Here is a 24,288-nt window from a genome sequence, read left to right as displayed (position 1 = left end):
AGATTACAGGTCTGAGCCACCAGGCCCAGCTTCCTTTTTGGTCTTTTAAACTTGAAACTGTCATTCAATTAAGCTCATATTTGTTTGACTATTGATCAAATGGATATCTTCAATAAAAATATTTTTCCCAAGCTACTTTTGTCTTTCAATTCAGAAATGGTTTTATGCTATGCCAACAGGATGAGATATTCAGAGGATTAAATCGATAGACTATAAATTATATGTAAAAAAAAACTTCAGGTCACTACCCTGACACAACAGATTTATTATTAAAGTAGGTAACTCCATAGCAATTCACATTAGTTTTTATAAAGTAAGAGACAGGGAGAGATCAATGATAACTTTGGCTTACTGCTGCTTTTAATGGTTCATTTATAACAGCTACTTATCTCCTATTATTTTAGCTTGCTATAATAATGCCAAGTCAAGAAAAAAGATAATCACCATTATGGGAATATATATTTAATTCAAGTCTGATTGACTGTTCTTTAATCTGATTCATGTATTTGTAGAGTGGCCAGAAGTACTCTAAAAGCATAGTGATTCTTAGGTACACATAAAAATCCCATTAAACAGTCTATATCAAGTTTGGAGTAAAACACATCTGGCAGTTTTGGCTTTATTTTCATAGGCATATTATTATTAAATAACCACACTGCAGGGCACACCCAAAACCCACCAGCTCAAACCCAACTGCTACTATGAACATCAAGGATAACAGCCAAATCTTAAATGGACCTTTTAGCCTCACTACGTTTCCTGGAGACTACTATCTTTGCAAATAAAAAGCAGATTTTTGCTCTACACATGCACATGGATCCACATTCCATTCCTGGATTCTCTACAATCATCTTGCCATTCTTGATGATTAATTACCCTGATTGCAGTGGAGATGTGATACAGGCTTCCAAAGGCCATCTCAAATGAAGGAGGAATAAGCTCACTGATTTCGTTTAAGAAGGTTGAACAAGGGCAGTCCTCACCAACCAATCCCCCATATCTTTTCTTCCAGGGTAACTGCTATTAAATAAATATTAAAGGACAGGATTAGGGTTATAGAATTAGGGAGGGAAGGCTCCCCAGTACCATCACTATGGTGGAATGGTAAATAAGGACTCAGGTCTTCTTGGCAATATAAGGTAGCTCTACCACTGTTCATCCCTGCTGCTTGCCTTGTTAAGTCTCTGCCCAGAAACATAAGGAACCTGACTGATCTCTCCTGACTCTCTACATCTCTGAATGACACTATTGGTGGTGTAGATGCAATTTCAATCCAAAAGCAGTGGTTACAGTACATTATCCAAAAAGCTAAAATTAATAAGACTGGCAATACCAAGCGTTGGCAAGGATGTGGAGTAACTGGAACTCTCATACATTGATGGTGAGAGTATTAAATTGATACAACTGGCTGGATGTGGTGACTCATGCCTGTAATCCCAGCACTTTGGGAGGCCAAGGCAGACAGATCACCTGAGGTCAGGAGTTCAAGACCAGCCTGACTAATATGGTGAAACCCCATCTCTACTAAAAAATAATACAAAAATTGGCTGGGCGTGGTGGTGGGCGCCTATAGTCCCAGCTACTTGGGAGGCTGAGACAGGAGAATTGCTTGAACCTGGGAGGCGGAGCTTGCAGTGAGCTGAGATCATGCCACTGCACTCTAGCCTGGGTGACAGAGCAAGACTCCATCTCAAAAAAATAATAATAAATAAGTAAATAAATAAATAAATTGGTACAACCACTTTAGAAAACTGTTTGGCAGCCTCTATGAAAGCTAAACACATACCTAGCCTACGATCTAACAATTCCACTCTTAGGAACATAGCCAAGAGATATGGATACATATTCTCACCAAAAGACATTAACAAGAGTGTTCACAAAAGACTTACTCAAAGCCAAGTGTGGTGGCATGTGTCTGCAGTCTCAGCTACTCAGGAGGCCGAGGTGGAATGATTACTTGAGCCCAGGAGATCAAGGCCAACCTGGGCAACAAAGTGAGACTCCATTTCTAAAAAGAAAAAGAAAAGATTTACTCAAAACAGCCAAAAATTCGAAACAACCAAAATGTCACCACAGTAGAAGAGATAAATGAAACATGGTATATTCATACAATGGAATATTACACTGTGATTTTTTTTAAAGGACAAACTATTATTACTAGCTATAACATGAATAAGTCCTATAGATACTGTATTAAGAAAACAGACACACAGTATCTACCATATGAATCCATTTATATGGAATACAAAAATAGGAAAAGTAATCCAGCAATAAAAGTCAGAATAGTGGGGGTGAGGTGTGAGAGGTGGGAACTGATTGGAAAAGGACACAAAAGAATCTTCTGGGGTGCTAGAAAAGTTCTATATCTTGATCTAAGTAATCAAGATACACATCACATCAGGTATGATCAAGATACACATCAAATAAAGGTATGTGATGAATCTTAAAAGCATTATAGAAAAGAGACACAAAAGTCTATATGTAGTATGATTTCATTTTGGAAAGGGCAAAACTGTAGGGATAGACAATAGGTCAGTGGTTACCAGAAGATTTGGGTAAAAGGAGGGAACTAACTGCAAAGGGTTACAAGCAAACTTTTGGGGATGATAGAAACAGTCCATATCTTGACTGTGGTTGTGGTTATCTGACTCTACACAGTTATCAACATTCATCAAACTATACATTTAAAAGGATGAATCTTAAAGCTCAATTATAATTCATTGCCTACTTTGAAAACATTCAACAATCTAAACACTTAAGATTAGTATACTTCGGCTGGGCGTCATGGCTTACGCCTGCAATCCCAGCACTTTGGGAAGCAGAGTAATCCCAGCACTTTGGGAAGCAGAAACAGGCAGATCACCTGAGGTGGGGAGTTCCAGACCAGCCTGACCAATGGAGAAACCCCATCTCTACTAAAAATACAAAAATCAGCTGGGCATGGTGGCATATGCCTGTAATCCCAGCTACTCGGGAGGCTGAGGCAGAAGAATCCCTTGAACCCGGGAGGTGGATGTTGCAGTGTTCCAAGATGGCTCCACTGCACTCGGTCTGGGCAACATGAGTGAAATTCTGTCTCAAAAAAAAAAAAAAAAAAAAGATTAGTATACTCTATGTACTTCCTATACTGTGTGTATATTATACTTTACTTTTAAAAAGTTTGAAAGGTAAAGAAAAAAAAAAAAAGAGGTTAAGTGGGTTGTAAGGCATGCATTCCAGTCCAGACTTTGCTACTGCTGTGTTATGTGAAATGCTTTAATTGCTGCTACTGAATAAAAATACAGAAAGTGTTAGGCCTGGAACGGGCCCTGAAACTCACATAATCTCACTTTGATCTACAGAGGAGAAATGATCTCTGAAATATCACATAGCTAGTCAGTTGTGGAGGCAGAAGTGAAAACCTAGGACAACTGACTCTCAGACTCTAGTTCGATTCCAGTTCAAGTGAGATTTTTAAAAAGTCAAACTAATCATTTGACACTACAAAGTAGCAAATTTTCAATGAATTGTGTAATACTGGGCCCCTGTTCGCACATACAGTCATGTGCCACATAAGATGTTTTGGTCAACAATGGTCAGGCACGGTGGCTCACGACTGTAATCCCAACACTTTGGGAGGCCGAGGCGGGTGGATCACCTGAGGTCAGAGGTTCTCGACCAGCCTGGCCAACATGATGAAACCCCATCTCCACTAAAAATACAAAAATTAGCCAGGCGTGGTGGCAGGCACCTGTAATCCCAGCTACTCGGGGGACCGAGGCAGGAGAATCGCTTGAACCCAGGAGGCAGAGGTTTCGGTGAGCCGAGATGGCGCCATCGCACTACAGCCCGGGGGATAAGAGCGAGACTTTGTCTCAAAAAAAAAAAAAAAAAAAAAAAAGATGTTTTGGTCAAAAATAGACCTCATATACAATGGTGGTCCTATAAGATTATAATGGGGCTGAAAAATTACTATCACCCAGTGATGTCATAGCTGTCAGAATATAATGAAATTAATTAAAAAAAAATAAATTTAGTGGGCCGGGCGCAGTGGCTCAGGCCTGTAATCCCAGAAATTTGGGAGGCTGAGCACGGTGGATTGCCTGAGCTCAGGAGTTCGAGACCACCTTGGGCAACATGGCAAAACCCCATCTCTACTAAAATACAAAAAATGAGCTGGACATAATGGCACATGCCTGTAATCCCAGCTACTCAGGAGGCGGAGGCACGAGAAACACTTGACCCCGAGAGGCAGAGGTTGCAGAGAGCCAAGATCACATCACTGGACTCCAGCTTGGGCTACAGAGTGAGACTCTATCTCAAAAACATGGCGAAACCCCGTCTCTACTAAAAATACAAAAATTAGCCAGGCGTGTTGGCACTCACCTGTAATCCCAGCTACTCGGGAGGCTGAGGTAGGAAAATCATTTGAACCTGGGTGGTGGAGGTTGCAGTGAGCCGAGATTGCGCCATTGCACTCCAGCCTGAGCAACAAGAGTGAAACTTCGTCTCGAAAAAATAAATAAAAATTTAAAAATAAATAAATTTAGTGTAGACTAAGTGTACAGTGGCCTTTTTTGGTTTGTTTCGTTTTTTCGTTTGTTTGTTTTGTTTTGTTTTGAGATGGAGTTTTGCTCTGGAGTGCAGTGGCAGATCTTGGCTCACTGCAACCTCCGCCTCCTGGGTTCAAGTGATTCTCCTGCCTCAGCCTCCTAAGTAGCTGGGATTACAGGTACCTGCCACTATAACTGGCTAATTTTTGTATTTTTATAAGAGATGGGGTTTCACCATGTTGGCCAACCTGATCTCGAATTCCTGACCTCAGGTGATCCACCCACCCTGGCCTCCCAAAGTGCTGGGATTACAGCCATGAGCCACTGTGCCTGGCCAGTGTACAGTGTTTATTAAGTTTACAACAGTGGATAATAATGACCTGGGCCTTCTCATTCACCAACCACTCACTCCCTGACTCATCCAGAGCAACTTCCAGTCCTACAAGCTCCATTCATGGTAAGTGTCCTATACAGCCATACCATTTTTATCTTTTATACTATATTTTTATTGTGTCTTTTCAACATTTAGATACACAAACACTTACCACTGCATTACAATTGCCCACGGTATTCAGTATAGTAATAAGTTGTGCAAGTTTGTAGCCTAGGAAGAGCTATACCATAGAGCCTAAGTGTGTAGTAGGTTATATACCATCTATATTAGTGTAAATACACTCTATGATGTTTGCACAAAGATGAAATAATCTAACAACACATTTATCAGAACATAGTCCTGTCATTAAGCAACATATGACTACATTTGCTTTCCACTTCCAAAGATGCCACTGTACTACTTCAGCCTGAGTGAGAGAGTAAAATACTGTCTCTAAGAAAAAAAAATATATTATTATATATATGAGTTATCAGTGATCCTTTGATAATAGCAATTTACCCAAAAATGTACATTATTATAGCCTCCATTTAGGAAGCTCCAACTCAAAACTAAATCTTGCCATACCATCTACCCCTTCCTGTCTGGGGCCATCTCCAGTATCTCTTAGTCATGCAAAGTACCCAAACTGCTCTACTACTAGGAGAGGTATTTTAGGTACAATCTAGATTATATGACTCCTTTATTAACTCTTCTGAATTTTTAGTTCCTCTGAAACAAAGTCAACATTTTTAAGTCCACACATTCACAAACACCCCAGATCTTATCAAATTCTATAATATAAGACGGTGTTCATCGTGCTATATAGTTCCCAACAATATTCTCATAAAATTGCAAACAAGAGCAGTTATGCCATACTTCTCTTGAAAATTGAAACATTAAGGAACTGCTAAATCAGAGATCCCTAGTTTCTCTTTCTATGCTCTGTAGCTATCTAAATGACCTTTTGACCCCCCTTTCCCTCCCATCCCTCACTAAAACCCAAACACTAACTTCTCTCTGACTTCCACCCCCTGCAAAACAGAAAAGAAACTAGTATGTTATTTACACTTTTTGATTGACTGACTAATTACACTTTAGTTCCTTTGATGTTGTGGTTGTTGTTGTTGTTGTTGTTGTTGTTGAGATAGAGTTTCACTCTGTCACCCAGGCTGGAGTGCAGTGGTTCAGTGACTGCTCACTGCAACCTTGACTTCCCAGGCTCAAGGAATCCTCTTGTCTCAGCCTCCCAAGTAGCTGGGACAATGGGTGTGTACCACCACACTCTGCTAATTTTTATTTTATTTTATAGTAGAGATGAGGTATCATTCTGTTGCCCAGGCTGTTCTCCAACTCCTGTGCTCAAGTAATCCTTCCCCCTCAACTTCCCAAAGTGCTAGGATTACAGGCATGAGCCACCATACCTGGCCCACTTTAGTTCTAGTAAGTTTTAGCAGTATGTTAATTCAAGTAATATTTACACTTTAAGTCATTTTATCCCTTATTGCATAATGAAAGGCCAATTGCTTCTCCATTAAATAATTCTGACCTTCAATTTAACTTCAGTAAGCAAGTGAGAAAATATTTTGGAAACAAGGAAGAATTTGCAACCACACTTTGTATTCCTAGTCTTGGGGAGTCATGAACAACATTAGAATAGCTGAGAGGAGCTGGGCACTGTAGCTCATGCCTGTAATCCCAGCACTTTGGGAGGCCGAGGCAGGTGGATCATGAGGTCAGGAGATCGAGACCATCCTGGCTAACACGGTAAAACCCCATCTCTACTAAAAATACAAAAAATTAGCCAGGTGTGGTGGCATGTGCCAGTGGTCCCAGCTACTCAGGAGGCTGAGGCAGGAGAATCTCTTGAACCCGGGAGGCAGCGGTTGTGATGAGTCAAGATCCCACCACTGCATTCCAGCCTAGGCGACAGAGCAAGACTCTGTCTCAAAAAAAAAAAAAAAAAAAAAAAATAGCTGAGAGGCTATAAAGAAAGAACCCAAAGGATCATTTGTTCATTTAATCACTCATTCATGCATTCAGTAAACATTTACCAAGGGTCTACCATGTGCCAGGTATTGTACAAGGCAGAGAGAATCGATGATTAATAAGATATGGTCTCTATCCTGAAGTATTTTGCAAGGAGGAGTCACAAACATATTAAAAATATTTAAAGCCCAAAAGTGAGAAGTGCTCTGACAAGTAGAAAACACTGAAAAAGAACAGGAGAGATGGGATTCACTCCCCCTGGGGAGTCAGAACAGGTTTCATAAGGACAGATCTGTGAGCTCAGCTTGAAGGAATGTGACATGTTGAAAGGCAAAGAAAGGATTGAAATGGGTTTCCCAAACTTTCAGCCAAATATGAAAGGAGACAGGATGAGGGGAATGGGTTACCTTTCTTTGCGCAGAGGGAATTTAAGGCCAGAGAAGATAATGGCAAGCCCAGTGTCTACCGCAGCCACAAAGACAAAGGGCTGTGGCAGCAGCTGAGCCCTTTCCTCTTATCTGCAGTCACACAGAGAAGACAGTTGATGACAAGCCTTGCCAAGATGCCCTTAGCCACTTTAGGGGAGGACAGGTGCAAACACTTTCATATAACTCCATGCTCAGCCTACACTCTTTAAAAAGTTATGTTTGTATCAGGATATATCATTGGAACATAAATTTTATCCACATCCTTTAAAATAGTTATTACAATTTGGTTTTGCCCTGTTTTTGGCCTAAGAATTTCAAAGCCTTTGTTGGTGTTAGGATAACAAAGGTTTGTAATCAAACAACGTCCTTGCCTCAAAATAGCTTCCTTCTAGCCAGGGAAGTATTAGAGGGGGTCTTGCCTAGCTATAGCAGATAAGGGCTTATTCCTGGAAACTTGCTGAAGGCAGACAAGCTCCTATTCCATCCTCCCTAAATTCCAGCAAAGCCAGGTGTGTCTCTACAAAATCCAGTGCTGACCTCTTTTGCACAATTTCTTGGCCTAAGCAACTTTCTTAGGTCTTTAACCCTCCCTTGCCCCAAAATGTGCAGATGAATAGGTTGTCATAAAGCATATTTGATGTTATTTTAGTCAGTGTCTAATATTTTTGTATCACACCCGTTTTTCTTAGAGTTCTAAAATATAGCTCTCAAGGTTGGGTACCGTGGCTCATTCCTGTAATCCTAGCACTTTGGGACACCAAAGTGGGTGGATCACCTGAGGTCAGGAGTTCAAGACCAGCCTGGCCAACATGGCAAAACCCCCTCTCTACTAAAAATACAAAAATTAGCCAGGAGTGGTGGCACACGCCTGTAATCCCAGCTACTCGGGAGGCTGAGGCAGGAGAATCACTTGAACCCAGGAGGCAGAGGTCGCAGTGAGCCAAGATCGTACCACTGCATTCCAGCCTGGGCAACAAGAGTGAAACTCCGTCACAAAAAACAAAAACAAAATAGCCCTCAAACCCCTACATTATTCCAAACTCTGCTAATGTAACAATGAATATCCATTCTTTATTCTTTTAAAAAATATATTCATTTTTCAACAGCATTTATCCAACAGTGAGGCGAGGGGTTAGTTATCCCCTCAATGCCCATTGTCTCCTTCTTCCATTTTAGCTGGGCTCATGGCCACCCACCCAAAGATGGTATTTCCTAGTATCCTAGGTGTGGCCACATGACTACATTTATCAGAATGGAATGTGAGTGAAATCTCCAAATATATTGTAAATTCCTGGTGATCAGAAACCCTGCTTTACATGTATTTTATTTCCAACAGTACCCATCCAGTATTATGTTAATAAATGTTTGTTGATCTAGCTTTTTATCTTGACTAATGTTTCATCCATACTATATATTTTGGATCAGAAATAAATTTTATGATTCTAGAAACATGAAAAAGAATAGAAAGTAAATGGAAGTAATGTGTACAACATACAAGTCATTTACTTCACAGGAAATTGCTTGCTCTACATTTTTGCTCTACTCTTCTTCCTAAAAACTGAAATAGGGATGTGGAGCTGACACAGCTTCAACCATGTAGACAAGACTAGGGAATGTCAGAGCAGCAGTGAAAGAAACAGATTCTGAATGACTTCACATGCTGAGGTACCCCACCAGTGTGGACGCTTACATTCCTCTAACATGTTACATGCAAGAGAATTAAACTTCAGCCATATTTAAGTCACTTAATTTTTTGGTTTCTTTGTTACAGTAGCTTAGCTGGACCCTAGTTTTTTGTTTTTTGGTTTTTTTTCAGATGGAGTCTCGCTCTGTCGCCCAGGCTGGAGTGCAGTGGCTGGATCTCAGCTCACTGCAAGCTCCACCTCCCGGGTTCACACCATTCTCCTGTCTCAGCCTCCCAAGTAGTGCCCGCCACCATGCCTGGCTAGTTTTTTGTGGTCTTTTTTTTTTTTTTTTTGTATTTTTTAGTAGAGACAGGGTTTCACCATGTTAGCCAGGATGGTCTCGACCTCCTGACCTCATGATCCGCCCATCTCGGCCTCCCAAAGTGCTGGGATTACAGGCTTGAGCCACCGTGCCCGGCCTCGACCCTAGTTAATATAAACATTTATTCAATGTCTTTTGAGCATTTACTATGTGACAAGAACTGTCTTCTGGGTAAACATAAAGTGGCGAATAAGCAGAAAAGCTCCCAGGACACAGGTTGCTTATAGTCTAGAACAGGGGTGTCCGATCTTTTAGCTTCCCGGGGCCACATTGGAAGAATTGTCTTGGGCCACACATAAAATACACTAACACTAATGATACCTGATGAGCTAAAAATATATATCACCAAAAAAATCTCATAATGCTTTAAGAAAGTTTACAAATTTGTGTTGGGCCACATTCAAAGCCATCCTATGCCACACGCGCCCATAGGCCATGGATTGGACAAGCTTGCTCTAGAAAGTGATACTAACAAAAAATGTAAAACTAAATTTTCAAACTGTGCTAAGTATGTAAAGGAAACAAAGAGAATGCTGAAGTAGAATATAACAGAGAGCGATACATTCTGAGTGGAATAGTCCACTAAGGCCTCCCTGAGGAAGCATCATTTAGCTAAGGCCTCAAGGTCATAGAAAGAAATGGGGAGAGGGAGTCCATTCTAGCATGCAAAGACCTAAGGCAAGAAAGAGCTTGGCTCTTTGAATCAAGCTCAACCACTCACCTTACACAATTATAGATGCTCAATCAGGGTCTCCACAGATGCCTTCATGACATGCTCAAAAAAAGAAAGAAAAGAAAAGAAAAGAAAGAAAAGAGAGAAAGAAGAAGAAGGAGGGAACCTAATGGAAGGCGAGGGGAGGGAAGGGAAGGAGAGGGGAGAGGAGGGGAGGGGAGGGGAGAGAAGGGAAGGGAAGGGAAGGGAAGGGAAGGGAAGGGAAGGGAAGGGAAGGGAAGGGAGAGGAAAGGTAAGAAAAAAAAAGAAATATCTAGTCAGTCAAACAAGTTAGGGAAAGAGTAGAGAGCGTCATTAAGAATGAGCGCTTGGGAGTCAAGCAGCTGAGTTTAAAAGTAGACTTTGCCATTTCACAGCTGGGCAACCTCTCATCTTCGGTTTCCTCTTCTGTAAAATGTGGGTTATAATGGCACCTACATCTCACAAGGTTGTGAAGAGGATTTAAATGAATCAATCCATGTGAAGTACTTAGCACAGTGCCCAGCACAATGTAAGGGATCAACAAGTGTCAACTACTGCTATACATATAGGAGCCTCAGAAGAATAAATACTCAAGCGGATATGATAGGAAGGCTGTAAAATAAAATAGAAAATAAATTATGCTCTCCAACTCAATTAGATAAATTTGTGTTTTCTTGGTGGGTAAAGAAAAGGGCCATCATTCACCCTTTTTATATATTTGTATAGGTTTAACAAGGCAAGAGAGTGTGCATTAAAATAAATCAAAGCGGCTATGGGAGCCACTGTGGCTGCTGTCCGCGGAGTGGAAGTGCGTGCCTTTGTTAGTGTCCCTGGCCATGGCGCTGCAGCTCTCCCGGGAGCAGGGAATCACCCTTCACAGGAGCGCCGAAATTGTGGCCGAGTTCTTCTCATTCATCATCAACAGCATTTTATATCAGCGTGGCATATATCCATCTGAAACTTTTACTAGAGTGCAGAAATACGGACTCACCTTGCTTGTAACTACTGATCTTGAGCTCATAAAATATCTAAATAATGTGGTGGAACAACTAAAAGATTGGTTATACAAGTGTTCAGTTCAGAAACTGGTTGTAGTTATCTCAAATATTGAAACTGGTGAGGTCCTGGAAAGATGGCAGTTTGATATTGAGTGTGACAAGACTGCAAAAGATGACAGCGCACCCAGAGAAAAATCTCAGAAAGCTATCCAGGATGAAATCCGTTCAGCGATCAGACAGATCACAGCTACAGTGACATTTCTGCCACTGTTGGAAGTTTCTTGTTCATTTGATCTGCTGATTTATACAGACAAAGATTTGGTTGTACCTGAAAAATGGGAAGAGTTGGTACCACAGTTTATTACCAATTCTGAGGAAGTCCACCTTCGTTCATTTACTACTACAATCCACAAAGTAAATAGCATGGTGGCCCACAAAATTCCTGTCAATGACTGAGGATGACTATGAGGAAAATAATGTAACTGTAATTTTGAAATTTGGTTTTCCTGAAATCAAGTCATCTATAGTTAATATGTTTTATTTCATTGGTTAATTTTTACATGGAGAAAACCAAAATGATACTTACTGAACTGTAATTGTTCCTTTTATTTTTTGGTACCTATTTGACTTATCATGGAGTTAACATCATGAATTTATTGCACATTGTTCAAAAGGAACCAGGAATTTTTTTTGTCAACGTTGTGATGTATATTCCTTTGAAGATAGTAACTGTAGATGGAAAAACTTGTGCTATAAAGCTAAATGCTTTCCTAAATCAGATGTTTTGGTCAAGTAGCTCGACTCAGTATAGGTAGGGATACAAAATACAGCAAAAGAAGTCTAAATATTCAGAATCTTTGTTAAGGTCCTGAAAGTAACTAATAATCTATAAACAATGAAATATTGCTGTATTAGCTCCTTTTGACCTTCATTTCATGTATAGTTTTCCCTAATGAATCAGTTTCCAATTATTTGACTTTAATTTATGTAACTTCAACCTATGAAGCAATGGATATTTGTACTCTTTAATGTTCTGTGATACAGAACTCTTAAAAATGTTTTTGTGTGTGTGTGTGTGTTTTATAAAATCAAGTTTTAAGTAAAAGTGAGGAAATAAAGTTGTTTGTTTTAAAAAAAATAAAAAATAAAATAAAATAAACCAAAGTTAGGCAAAGAGAAAAAATGGAATATGAAGAAGCTGGCTTCTGGTCCACCTTCTATAGATACTTACTAAATCATATAGTCCAATTTTCCTCCCACAATTCCAGACCACAGTCCACAGGCCCCCAAAAATATCAAAGCTCAATTATTTGGTATATTATATGGTACACGTATCAGGTTTCTTAGTTGTAAGCAACAGCAACTGACTATTGGTATTTTAATTGGAACAGGAACAGATGGGTAGCTCAGAACATTGCTAGAAAGACTGGAAAGCAAGCTTGAAAAATGAAAAGCTTGGCAGTCAGATCCAGGGCTAACTGTCACCACAAAGTCAGTCTGGTGAGCAGACAACTTCTTCTGCCCCAAACCTTATGCTGCCACCTGCACTGTCAAGCCACTAGACCTGGTCACTATTGGATGTCATCTTTAGCACCTTTATCATGGCTGTGCTAGAAATAGATGACCCTGTTGAGAAAGCGAGGATATGGCCTTCTCAGACTTATAATGAAAAATTCTCTAAACATAAAGGGTTCAGACGGTAGCCAACCCCATCAAAAAAGAAAAAAGAAGCCGGCACGATGGCTCACGTTGGTAATCTTGGCACTTTGGGAGGCTGAGGCGAGTGGATTGCCTGAAGTCAGGAGTTCAAGACCAGCCTGGCCAACATGGTGAAACCCCATCTCTCCTAAAAATACAAATATTAGCCAGGCGTGGTGGTGGACTTCTGTAATCCCAGCTACTCAAGAGGCTGAGACAGGAGAATCACTTGAACCGAGGCAGCAGAGGTTGCAGTAAGCCGAGATCATGCCATTGCACTCCAGCCTGGGTGACAAGAAACTCCATCTCAAAAAAATAAAAATGAACTTTATTCTATATGTGTATATAGTCATCTATGTTTTATTGTACAAAACTAAGATCATATTGTATATACAGGTTGAGTATTACCTGTCTGAGATGCTTGGGACAAAAAGTGTTTCAGATTTTGGATTTTTTTGGATTTTGGAACATTTGCATATGCCTAACGAGATATCTTGGGGATGGAACCCAAGTCTAAACACAAAATTCATTTATGTTTCATATACCTATTATACACACAAGCCTGAAGGTAATTTTGTGCAATTTTTTTTTTTTTTTTTTTTTTTTTTGAGACGGAGTCTCACTCTGGTCCCCCAGGCTGGAGTGCAATGGCACGATCTTGGCTTACCACAACCTCTGCCTCCTGAGTTCAAGTGATTCTCTTGCCTTAGCCTCCTGAGTAGCTGAGATTACAGGCGCCTGCTACCTCGCCTGGCTAATTTTTGTATTTTTAGTAGAGACAGGGTTTCACCATGTTGGCCAGGCTGGTCTCAAACTCCTAACCTCAGGTGATCCACCCACCTCGGCCTCCCAAAGTGTTGGGATTATAGGCTTGAGCCACCACGCCCGGCATGCAATATTTTTAATAACTTTTGCATGAAACAAATTTTTTCGTTAAGTACTTACATGTGGAATTTTCCACTTGTGGTGCCATGTTGACACAAAAATTCAAGATTTGGGAGTATTTCAGAGTTTGGATTTTTGTATAGATTTTAATAGCCTAACACCAGGTTTCTAACATATAAACGTATTTTAAATATGAAGTTAAATTTAAGATTAGTTTTAATTACATTTCTACTTTTGCAGTCCTAAAATATGAGATTTCAACATGTGATAACTGAATGAAATGCATGGGCTGCAAATTCCAACTTTGCTAATCACTCACTGTGTAATGGTGAGACACTTACAGAACTTCCCTAAGTCTTAGTTTCTCCATGTGTAAATGGGAATAAAAAAACACATATCATAAGGTTGCTGTGAGGAAAAACAAGATCATACATAAAAAACCTTTAGCTCAGCATCTAGTGCCGAAACAGTCTTCAATAAATGTTAACATAAAAATATAAGTTGTCACAATTTTCTGAAGTCTAGATTTCTCTCATAGAAAGACTACTTTTTTTTTCTTTTTTTTTTTTTGAGACAGGGTCTCTGTTGCCCAGGCTGGACAGTGAAGTGGCACAATCACAGTTCGCTGCAGCCTTGATCACTAGGCTCAGGTTCAGGTGATTCTCCCACCTAAGCCTCCTGGGTAGCTGGGACTACAGGCATGTACCACCACATCCAGCTAATTTTTCATACTTTTTGTAGAGACAGGGTTTCTCCATGTTGCCCAAACTGGTCTAGAACTCCTGAGGTCAAGTGATCCTCCTGCCTTAGCCTCCCAAAGTGCTGCGATTATAGGCATGAGCCACTGTGGCCTCAAGAGGAAAGAGTATATTTTATGTAAGATAACGAACTGCAAGTAAAATCTTTATGGTTCATCCATGAAGCCAGAATGCCCGCAATTTCCAAGGTTCTTGAATCAAACAGTTGACTACGGAGTTAACATGCCATCTGAGCAGCTTGGGCAGGGCAATTATAAAGCTTGCTCTCTTGATTTTTTTCTCTGTCTCATCTGGCAAATCATGTAAGGAATTTGTGAAATGGAAGGCATAAAATAGATCAACCAGTTTCTCTTTATCCATTGGGCAGGAGAGATCTAAGCTGTTACCCTTCCTACAGGGTTCATGAAAGTAAACAGGAAGGAAAAAACCTTCTGGCCAAATATCTGTTTATTCAAAATTGCTTATTTTTAATAGCTTTAAGTTCTTCAATATTTAATGATAACTATAATTAGTATGCTTAATATAGTAATTAATAATTAACGTTATTAATATATCTAGTCTGGAATTAATTTTTGCCTGTTTTATTAAATACATACTTAAAGTACATATTAAAGATATAACTAATTTTTTTTCTTACCATGATTGCTGCTAACACCCTTCTGGGCCTCAGTTTCTTCACCTGTACGATGGAGAAGCCAGATTAGATTATTTTAAAAGTGTCTTATTTGATTCTGTGATTGTAGATATAATTAATGTCAGTAATTTCTTTTTCTTTCTTTTTTTTTTTTTGAGACGTAGTTTTGCTCTTGTTGCCCAGGCGGGAGTGCAATGGCACAGTCTAGGCTCACTGCAACCTCTGCCTCCCAGGTTCAAGCGATTCTCCTGCCTCAGCCTCCCGAGAAGCTGGGATTACAGGCACCTGCCACCATGTCCAGCTAATTTTTGTATTTTTAGTAGAGACAAGGATTCACCATGTTGGCCAAGCTGGTCTCGAACTTCTGACCTCAGGAGATCTGCCCGTCTCGGCCTCCCAAAGTGCTGGGATTAGAGGTATGAACCACCGCGCCCGGCCAATGTCAGTAATTTCTAATGTCGATAATTACACCAAGTCCTTGATCACTTATGCAAGTTAAACAAAAACAAAAAACAAAAAGGGAGACTGGGTGCAGTGGCCCCAGCACTTTGGGAGGTCAAGGCGGGCGGATCACTTGAGGTCAGGAGTTTGAGACCAGCCTGGCCAATATGGAGAAACCCCGTCTCTACTAAAAGTACAAAAATTAGCCGGGCATGGTGGCACGTGCCTGTAATCCCAACTACTCGGAAGACTGAGGCAGGAGAGTCACTAGAACCCAGGAGACAGAGGTTGCAGTGAGCTGAGAATGCACCACTGCACTCCTGCCTGGGCAACAGAGCTAGACTCCATCTCAAAAAAAAAACCGGTGCTATTGTTAGGAGGGGAAAGCAGGAAGAGTGGGAAGCAGTACTTGAAAACTTTCTAGAAAGAAGTGAGACGAGGCAAGGCGTTAAGGCATTTGACCCAGCAACTGGAGGAGCAGAAGGCATCTGATCTGAGAAGCAAGGCAAGGATCCGTCCCTGAACATCCAATGTTCAGAAACCCGCACCGCTACTGTTTAAAAAAACTCAATTGAACTAGGAGGAGAATGAATATGTTACTCAATTAAGTACATTCTGAAGATATCTGGGGCAAGGGGCGGACAGGGAATCAAATCTCCTTTCCCCTTTCAAATCTTGGAGAGACTGACGATGGGTGAGGCCTCTGACCTGGGTTTCCTCCTCTGAGGAAGTGTTGGGTCCCGAGGCCCTCGCCGGGAGAGTCAGGTGGCGGCCCGAGGCAGCTCAGACCGCGCCTCAGGAGCGCTCGAAGCCGGGCGACGCTGACAGAAAGAAACGCGAGGCCTTCTTGTCCCCAGAGACAAAGCGGGGCTATTCGCAGCCTCGGGGACGTGCCCGGAGTCACTTTCCTTTCCCTCCGAAACCACCTACCGGCGCGGGCCGGGAAACGCACAGGCCCCAAGCTGGGCCCTCAGCGCGAACCAGGGAAGAGCCCGGATGCTGCTCCTTTCCCGCCCCGGGCCGGCCCTGGTCCATCCAGAGGCGCGACGCCTGCAGGCCGGGGAAGGGCCCGGATGCTGCTCCCTTCTTGCTCTGCCTGGGGCCCAGGAAACAGGAGAAACGGAGCGGCGGCGTTGGGTCAAGAACTCAGAGGGTGAAGGCTGGGAAGCCAAGGAAGGAAAGCCGCCCTGACCTCGGCGTCTGGGCTCCCCTGCAACCTCGCAGGGCCGCGAAGGTCCTGCGGCATCTCCTTTCGCAGTTGCCCTTGCCCAGCCGGCCGGGGCAGGCGCTGGTACCCCCTGCCCGCTCCTCGCGGCCCCGGCAGAGCCTGAGTTCCCGCGGCCGCCGCTGCCCGAGCGACTCGATCGCCCGAGCCGACCTCTTCCCAAGCCTTGAACAGCTGACCCCTGCGCACCCTAAAGGAAAGACCCCATTTGTTCCTCAGAATGGGAAAATTCCTGTGCATACTTTGCCAGAACTGTGTTGCTGATATTTCGGGGGTTGGGGGTACCATTTTAAATCGTGGCTTTCTGCCTCCTTGTTATGGTTCTGTGGCGACTTAAAACAAAGTGGGTCGTAAATCGTAAAAATGTCCAACGCGGCTGAAAAGTGTCCCAGTTTGAAAAGAAAAGTCGCTCAATAATTTTTCTTTTATTTTCTGTTGCAATCATTTGTGTATTTTTTCCCAACCAATTAACCACACAAGCCTAAATGAAAATGCAAAACTGATTTCTATAGATTAGCCTTGTGACTAGACGTTTTACCAACACGTTTTTAATACAAGAGTAAAATGTAATGAGCTGATTAAAAAATGGAAACACGTGTTTTAGTTGTGTTTGAACATGTTGCAAAAAGCGACATTGGTCTTTTCATTTATTTCCAGTAAACTCAAAATGCAGTCATTTAAGCATGTTTTGCAGGACATGATGAAGGTTTAGAGTTGCCTAAGGAAAAAAAAAAAAAGCAAAGGTGTTTAGAGGCCAGCGCCTATTGAACATACCTGTTTAATTGATATTTTGTTTGTAGTTCTGCTATGGAAGGTCAGCTAGCTGTATTTGATAGCTGGTATTATTAAAAATAAGGCACTAAAACGCTGAGGATTCCAGCTCGCTCCTTCAAACACTGACAACCATTGATGTCCCTTTGGGCATCAGGTTCTGCTAAGATCAGTAGGACCCCACGGGGATGAGATGAAGGAGAATGTGGAAAGTTGTATTGCAAAGAGACTTTATGTTAATAGTTTGGGCTTGCAGGTGTGTGTGTGTGTGTGTGTGTGTATTAGGTACATGAGTGAGTCTTGGAAAAAATTAAGATATATGAGTCAGAACAATTTAGAAGGTATGCTGCGCCACAAACTAGCCAGAAAAAGCAAACACATTTTTAAAAGGTTCAGAGTTAGAACCCCTCCTGGAATGTCCCTTGTATCTTGAAGCCCTTTCTAGATGATACTTCTTGACAATTTAACAGACGTCAAATTTGTGTGTAGGCAACTCCTCTTTCATTTATTCTTTCCCATCTAAGTTTAAAAACAAAACAGAAATATATGTGTGTGTGTTGAATTTTACTTGCCCTCTAAGACTGTTAATTTTATATTTTAAAAACATATGTTTTTAAAGGTAAGTAGCACATTTTATTATTCAAACAAGGTGGCAGAAGCATTCAACTCAGGTTGTTTCAAAGATTCGGTGTTCCTAATGGCCTCAAAGTCAAGGACTTGACTGAGTGGGTGGCCAGTAAAACAGAAATGGAAAAAATAAATCATATCTAGCCTGAAACAAATTGCATGGAATAAGTCAGGGAGGGACAAAATCGAATGAGGATTTTAGAATTTAAAAGTGCACTGGACTCAGCTTCTAAGGTGCCCTGTTTTTTATTTAGGAAATGAGAGTATGAATACTGACAGCTCTCAGTCAAAACAATCCACCTCTGGGTGCCTTTTTCTGATCCGTAGGGTGAGAGATTAGGGATGTGGGTCCCATTCAATTCTGATCATTTAGGCACAAGGAGTCCTAAGACAGAATTTTTGTGTGTTCTCAGAAATGCAGGCACAAAGGGGACTTATCTAAGGCAGAGGATCACCAAAATTGACCAGTGACTGGTTTATCCAATAGTGGCTTGCTAATGTGTGTTCTTGTATGTACTGAAAAAGCTATAGCGTTTCTTTTACAGCCCCATCCAATATAAAGAAAGATGTTGTTCATGCACTAATTTCAAAATTTTTAAGCAGAGGAGTTGCCTCTCAAAATAAATTAAAGCCTGAAACGCCTAGAGCTTCTACTTTAAGAATGATTATTCTTAAGGAGGAAACAAACAGCAGTGACCATTTTTTACAGACGTGCTCAGCCATTAGGAAAGCTTAATAAATCCCTATTTAGTATGCATTTATGCAGTGATTACATGAACTTTGACCTCTGAAGAGCTGTAGCAATTAGCTTCAGTGTCTAGCATCTTCTACTCACCATTCCCCACTGGCTTCCTTGTGTCTTTCTTTTTCATACCTCAATACTTCATGCATTAAGAAATCGTAAAATTTAAAAGTTGACTTTCCACCTGAGGTATTTGCTTCTGCGCAAGCCAATTCTCCCTCCCGTCTTTCCCACTCAACAGCCATCTCAGATGGATATTGGGGCTCTGATTGTCAATATTACTCAAACACAAATGGATTTCAATTCAATCTTGCCCTGTACTTTCACAAAGATAAACTCTAATGGCCCAAAGAGCTTCATTTCATAGCTCGTGGCATCTGAAATAAATCAGATCTCTTCTGTGAGACTAATTTAACATTTTTAAAATATTTGATGTAATTTATTTAAAGTCAAACCTAATGGATTGGCAGAAAACTAGAGGAGGAGGCAGGAGAAGGGCAGCTGGAAGCTTCCAAAAAAAGAAAAAAGAAAAAAAGGAAGAAAAGAAAAGAACCAGGAGGGGAGAGGAAAGTGTTTTAAGTTTCTGGTAAACATTGTTTAGCAAAAGAATAATAGGAAAGTTGCCCCTTTCCCAAAGAGGGATGAAACTGTAATTGTTGCCTTTAGCTGAGAGCTCAGATAAACTGCTGGGACTCATTCTAAAGTGACCCATCACTGCATTCATCTCTTCTTGAACTTTCGGTGAACCTGAGATTAAACAGGGGTGAGCAGCTAAGCAGTTTGTTGTTAGCAGCCTTTTCAACAACCCTTTCAGACTGAGTAAATATTGATCGGTTTGAATCTGATTGTCCCAGAGGAAAACACCACCGCATTTGAATAGCCTCCAAAAGTAAACTTTAAAAGGTGAAACCCAGAGCAGACTTCAGAGCCAAAGCAACTCAGCCTAGTTTGGGAACACTGTATTTGGGGAGTACTTTGGATAAACATAGAGGAAGTAAGGAAAAAAAACAGTAGAAAACTAGAATTTTATATCTCAATTATCTCAGGTGTCTAATTGAGACCCTTGTTTCCTTTTTAAATGTATCAATAAAATGTTATTTTCAGTTTTCCCACTCTATGTTGTTTCAGTTACCATTGCTGTTATTTTTCAAGTAGCTAACTGTGCTCCTTAGAGACCAAAGCAGAAAGAGAGAGACCTTGAAATAGGATGTGTTAAGCGCCTTTGATTTAATCGATTGGGAGGGCTAAAAAGATACAAATGTTTTCCTTGTTGAAAGGTGTATTAATGTTTCCTAAATGCATTGCTTGTTAACTGATTTATTCCATGACCTAGAGAAAGCTAGAGATGGTTAGCCATAATTTATTGTTCTCTCTCTCTGCTACATTAAAACCAGCACCTTAAAGACTGGAATCTCCCGGATTCCAGCGGATCAGGCCCTGCTTTTAGATATTGAAATAGAGTCAATGGCATGCTAATGACACTTTAACACATTAAAGTATTTGGAAGCCAGCCATCTGTTTTGCTGTGTGACCTTACACTAATAAACAAAAGATACAGTATAAGGCCAGGCAGGAAATGAAAGAAAGGGTTGACCGTCTTTGAAGTTCTTCTCCATCCACTTGAGTCTTTTACAGGCAACCTCAGAACCCAGCAGCTGAGGGGAGGGCACCGGGTGCCCTTGATATGGCCGCAGCAACTGCACCGCAAAGTTCAGCCTTCTCTTCTTTGACAGGGAAGTGCAGGAATTCTCACGAGGGCTCTAGATGGCCTGCAAATTCCAAGTTTTTGTAGGGTTTTTCTCCTCCAGCCCATCCTTTGTAAAACACCCTTTGGGGAGGAAGGAAGTCATATGTCTGTGTTTGTTTTCAGTGTCATAAATTTTCTGCTCTACTGTTGGTCTAAATAAAATGCCTCCAAAAATGTGTGAAAGTAAAGGAAAGCAATAAAGAGGTCTGGGAGGAGAGCCACTTTGAACTCTATCATTTGCTGGTTTCCTCTTTTGAGAGCAGATATGTACCTTGGTCAGAAACAACTTGGATATTGAAAGGCTTCAGGGTAGCTTCCACAAGTTCACCTGGGAAGTACCTGTTGAGCCCAGAGAAGAAAATGACTTTTTTTTTCTGGGTTATGTGGCATGGAATTAGAACTATGGATCCATTACAGCCATGGTGGCTATGAAATCAAAGCTGAGTCTGAAGGGAATGAGATATGCAACCCAGAGATGGGGAAGAAGGAGGGAAGAGCCACAGGAAGGGATGGATGTTGACAGGAAGAATGGGGGAAGGGATGCAAGGGTTTACTAAAAACACTCCATTTGAAGGGTGGAATATATTAGAACTCTGCGTGACAATCCAAAAAGAAGGAAGAGGAGTGGAATGAGGGCCCCATCCTCACAACAACTTTATACTGGAGCTAATTAAATGTGAATCTCTTAGCTCTTGGTTCACTGATGTGAGGAAAGACTGACTGAAGACAGTTTTGGCTTTTGAAGGGAGTTTTGTGTATATATATGTCAACATCCAGTTGGAGGTGAAAAGGTTAGCACTTGACCCAGGAAGTATCCATGTTTGTTTCAAAAATAAATCTGCTTCATAAATTTCTTCATCAGTCTTTTTTTTTTCCATTATGAGCTTTGATTATAATAAAGGAGCTGTTACTAACTTTTATTCAAGAAAAGGCCCATCTCTTTGAAAATATTTACCACTCTTCTTCCTTTCCCCTCATGAAATATGCCAACTTCGTAGGAATTAACAAATTGTAGCCCAGCCAAATACATGGATGCTTAAGCATACCTGAAACTTGAGTATATTTATTTATTACAGACATCCTAAGACCCGTAAACTCTGCTCTGGATCATATCTCTCTAGGATCTCAGAGCTGTTCATGATTGTACAGGAAATGGGGAATATCATAGGCTCACAAAGGATAACTGATAGAACTCAGTGTGGTACTTCGGGGACATCAAACATTGTGCGACATGCAAAAGACTATTCACGAATCACACAAAATATACATTCATTGTGCCATCCATCACATTAACAATTGACCTGAAAATACATTATATCCAACTAAGATAACTGTGGAAGGAAGAAGCTGGTTTGAATAATACTTTTAGGTTCTGAATAACCCAGCACAAATTTTAAACAGAGGGTGGCCCAAGAAGAAAGGAGTGGGGATTGGGAAAGACTTAGCACAGGAAGCTGGATTTCTGAACTTTGTGCTCTGCAGGGCTTCTTAACTGTAAGAACAAATCGAGGCTACCCTCTGAGGCATCTGATTGGATTTAAATGAGGAAATTTGTTCTTTCACTTATAAAATTGTACCAGTTTTGAGAGTTTGCCCCCCCTGTTTTAGTAACCTAAACATTTCTAGAAAATCTGTATAAAGATAAATCTCTTAGGACAAAGTATTCACAACCAGCACACACTCACACATGAAAATGACTTAAATTAAGGGATGAATTAATTGTGTAAACACACAGTGTATCTCTTCTTCGTGAGCTCCTGGACTCTCCTTTCACTATATCCTACTTTCAAGGACAAGGGAGGAGAGAGCTGTACATATAGTTAGATAAAAGATGAGAAGATTCCTTCTGGCATGTTTCTGTTGGTAAAGGGAACTATTTTCCAAAAAGTCATCTGAAAGGAACAGTAGGTTCTGTGAATTCTCCTAAAATCAGGAGGGATGTTAAGGCCCACCAGAAAATGTATGCTGGCACCCAATCTGGATTAAGGTGTTAACCTGGCACCAAGTCTCTGGTCCAGAATTATCTGCAAACATATTATCCTGGCCAGGAGCTCCCCAGATAGGATCAGAAAGGAAGAGACTGTAAATGGAAAGAAAGATAAGCTACGCATGTGCTTTGGGTAAGAAGTCCCAGCCCAAGGAGATGCCTGGGCTGTGGTCTGGGACTGGAGCCGCCTTAGTGGGAGGTAGTCAGAGTGTCTGAGGTAGAAGACCCGGGGGAAGGAACGCAGGGCGAAGCGCTGGACTTCTCTGAGGATTCCTCGGCCTTCTCGTCGTTTCCTGGCGGGGTGGCTGGAGAGATGGGCAAGAGACCCTCCTTCTCACGTTTCTTTTGCTTCATTCGGCGGTTCTGGAACCAGATCTTCACTTGGGTCTCGTTAAGCTGCAGGGATGCAGCGATCTCCACCCTGCGGGCGCGCGTCAGGTACTTGTTGAAGTGGAACTCCTTCTCCAGCTCCGTGAGCTGCTTGGTAGTGAAGTTGGTGCGCACCGCGTTGGGTTGACCCAGGTAGCCATACTCTCCAACTTTCCCTGGGGCAAAAGTGGGAAGCCATGAGATGGAAAGGTAAAAATTTTTAAACCGACTTGAGATTACCTACACGCTTCATGGCAACACTCAGGTAAAGAAAAGATCAAGAACTCAACACAAATCGGGCTGTGGAGGGTGAGTGATGAGGTGTAAAGTGTTAACCTGAAGTCAACCATTAGCGTGGTCAGATCGGTGATTAATGGAGCCTTAAGATATTAACAGAACACTACCGTCACAATAACCACCCCCACACACTTCCTACTTCCCAAATGTATAAAATCCTTGAGAACACGCCAATCCCTGAGGCTTCTTTGCCCCAACACCTCTGGGTACCCTCTCCATGCACTACAACACTAGTCTTAAAGCCTTTTTTAAAAAAAAGATAATTATTAATTTTCCTTGGAAATTAAGCATACCAGCTCCTTCCAGATTAATCAGGGAGCATCCACCAACCAGCAGGACTGACCTGTTTTGGGAGGGTTTCTTTTGACTTTCATCCAGTCAAAAGTCTGCGCTGGAGAAGATGTCTCCGATGCAGGGGAGCGACAGGCTTCTTGGTGGCTGGCGTGGAGAGGGGACAAGGAGTTATTATACGTAGCCAGGGCCAGGCTTTGGTGCTCTTGTCCATATGAGTGGTGAATGTACTGAGGCGAGCCCACCGCGCCCCCGGCATAACCCTGGTGGTGGTGGTGATGCTGGACCATGGGAGATGAGAGATTTCCAGAGTAAACAGCGGGAGCGCACTGGGGGTACCCACCACTTACGTCTGCTTCCTGATTTAATGCGTAGGGGCTGTAAGGCGCACTGAAGTTCTGTGAGCCATAGCTTGGACCACAACTCGAGTGAGAGTAGGACACCCCCAGGTTCCCGGAAGTCTGGTAGGTAGCCGGCTGGGGGTGGTGATGGTGGTGGTGGTGGTGTTGGTGAGGCGAACCGATCTGCACCCCCCTGCCCACTAGGAAGCGGTCGTCGCCGCCGCAGCTGTTGGTACTGACCGCGCACGACTGGAAAGTTGTAATCCCATGGTCCGAGGGGTAGGCTCGGGCTGAGCAGGTCCCCGAGTCGCCACTGCTAAGGATGGGGTATTCCAGGAAGGAGTTCATTCTTGCATTGTCCATCTGTCACTGAGTGACCTGGTCCTGCGAAGCCCTGGGTGACCGTGCCAACTTTCTCACTTCCTCCATGGGGCCTGAGAAGAAAAATGATATGAAT

General features: G+C 41.8%; 1 protein-coding gene and 1 pseudogene across 3 annotated transcripts; one reads left to right on the top strand and one right to left on the bottom strand.

Moving 5' to 3' along the window:
* The first annotated feature begins 10,795 nt into the window (after nt 1-10,795).
* Nucleotides 10,796-11,798, top strand: LOC112621134 (annotated as a pseudogene). The gene has a single exon (XR_003118669.1). The product of XR_003118669.1 is annotated as a mitotic spindle assembly checkpoint protein MAD2A pseudogene (transcript).
* Nucleotides 11,799-21,276: 9,478 nt separating this feature from the next.
* Nucleotides 21,277-24,288, bottom strand: HOXA1 (homeobox A1). Of its 2 annotated transcripts, XM_025380665.1 has the most exons (3): nt 23,841-24,288; nt 23,543-23,637; nt 21,277-23,078 (listed from the first exon to the last, which is right to left on the bottom strand). In XM_025380665.1, the coding sequence occupies exons 1-2, from the start codon at nt 24,192-24,194 to the stop codon at nt 23,578-23,580; spliced, it is 414 nt and encodes a 137-aa protein (XP_025236450.1). In that variant the 5' UTR covers nt 24,195-24,288; the 3' UTR covers nt 21,277-23,078; nt 23,543-23,577. The 2 variants fall into 2 exon arrangements, with proteins under 2 accessions (XP_025236450.1, XP_025236449.1); XM_025380664.1 differs by having other exon boundaries at nt 23,543-24,284.

The sequence above is a fragment of the Theropithecus gelada genome, chromosome 3 (assembly GCF_003255815.1).
Source record: "Theropithecus gelada isolate Dixy chromosome 3, Tgel_1.0, whole genome shotgun sequence".
In the NCBI taxonomy this organism is placed as follows: Eukaryota; Metazoa; Chordata; class Mammalia; order Primates; family Cercopithecidae; genus Theropithecus; species Theropithecus gelada.
This window is presented reverse-complemented; position numbering and strand designations above follow the sequence as displayed.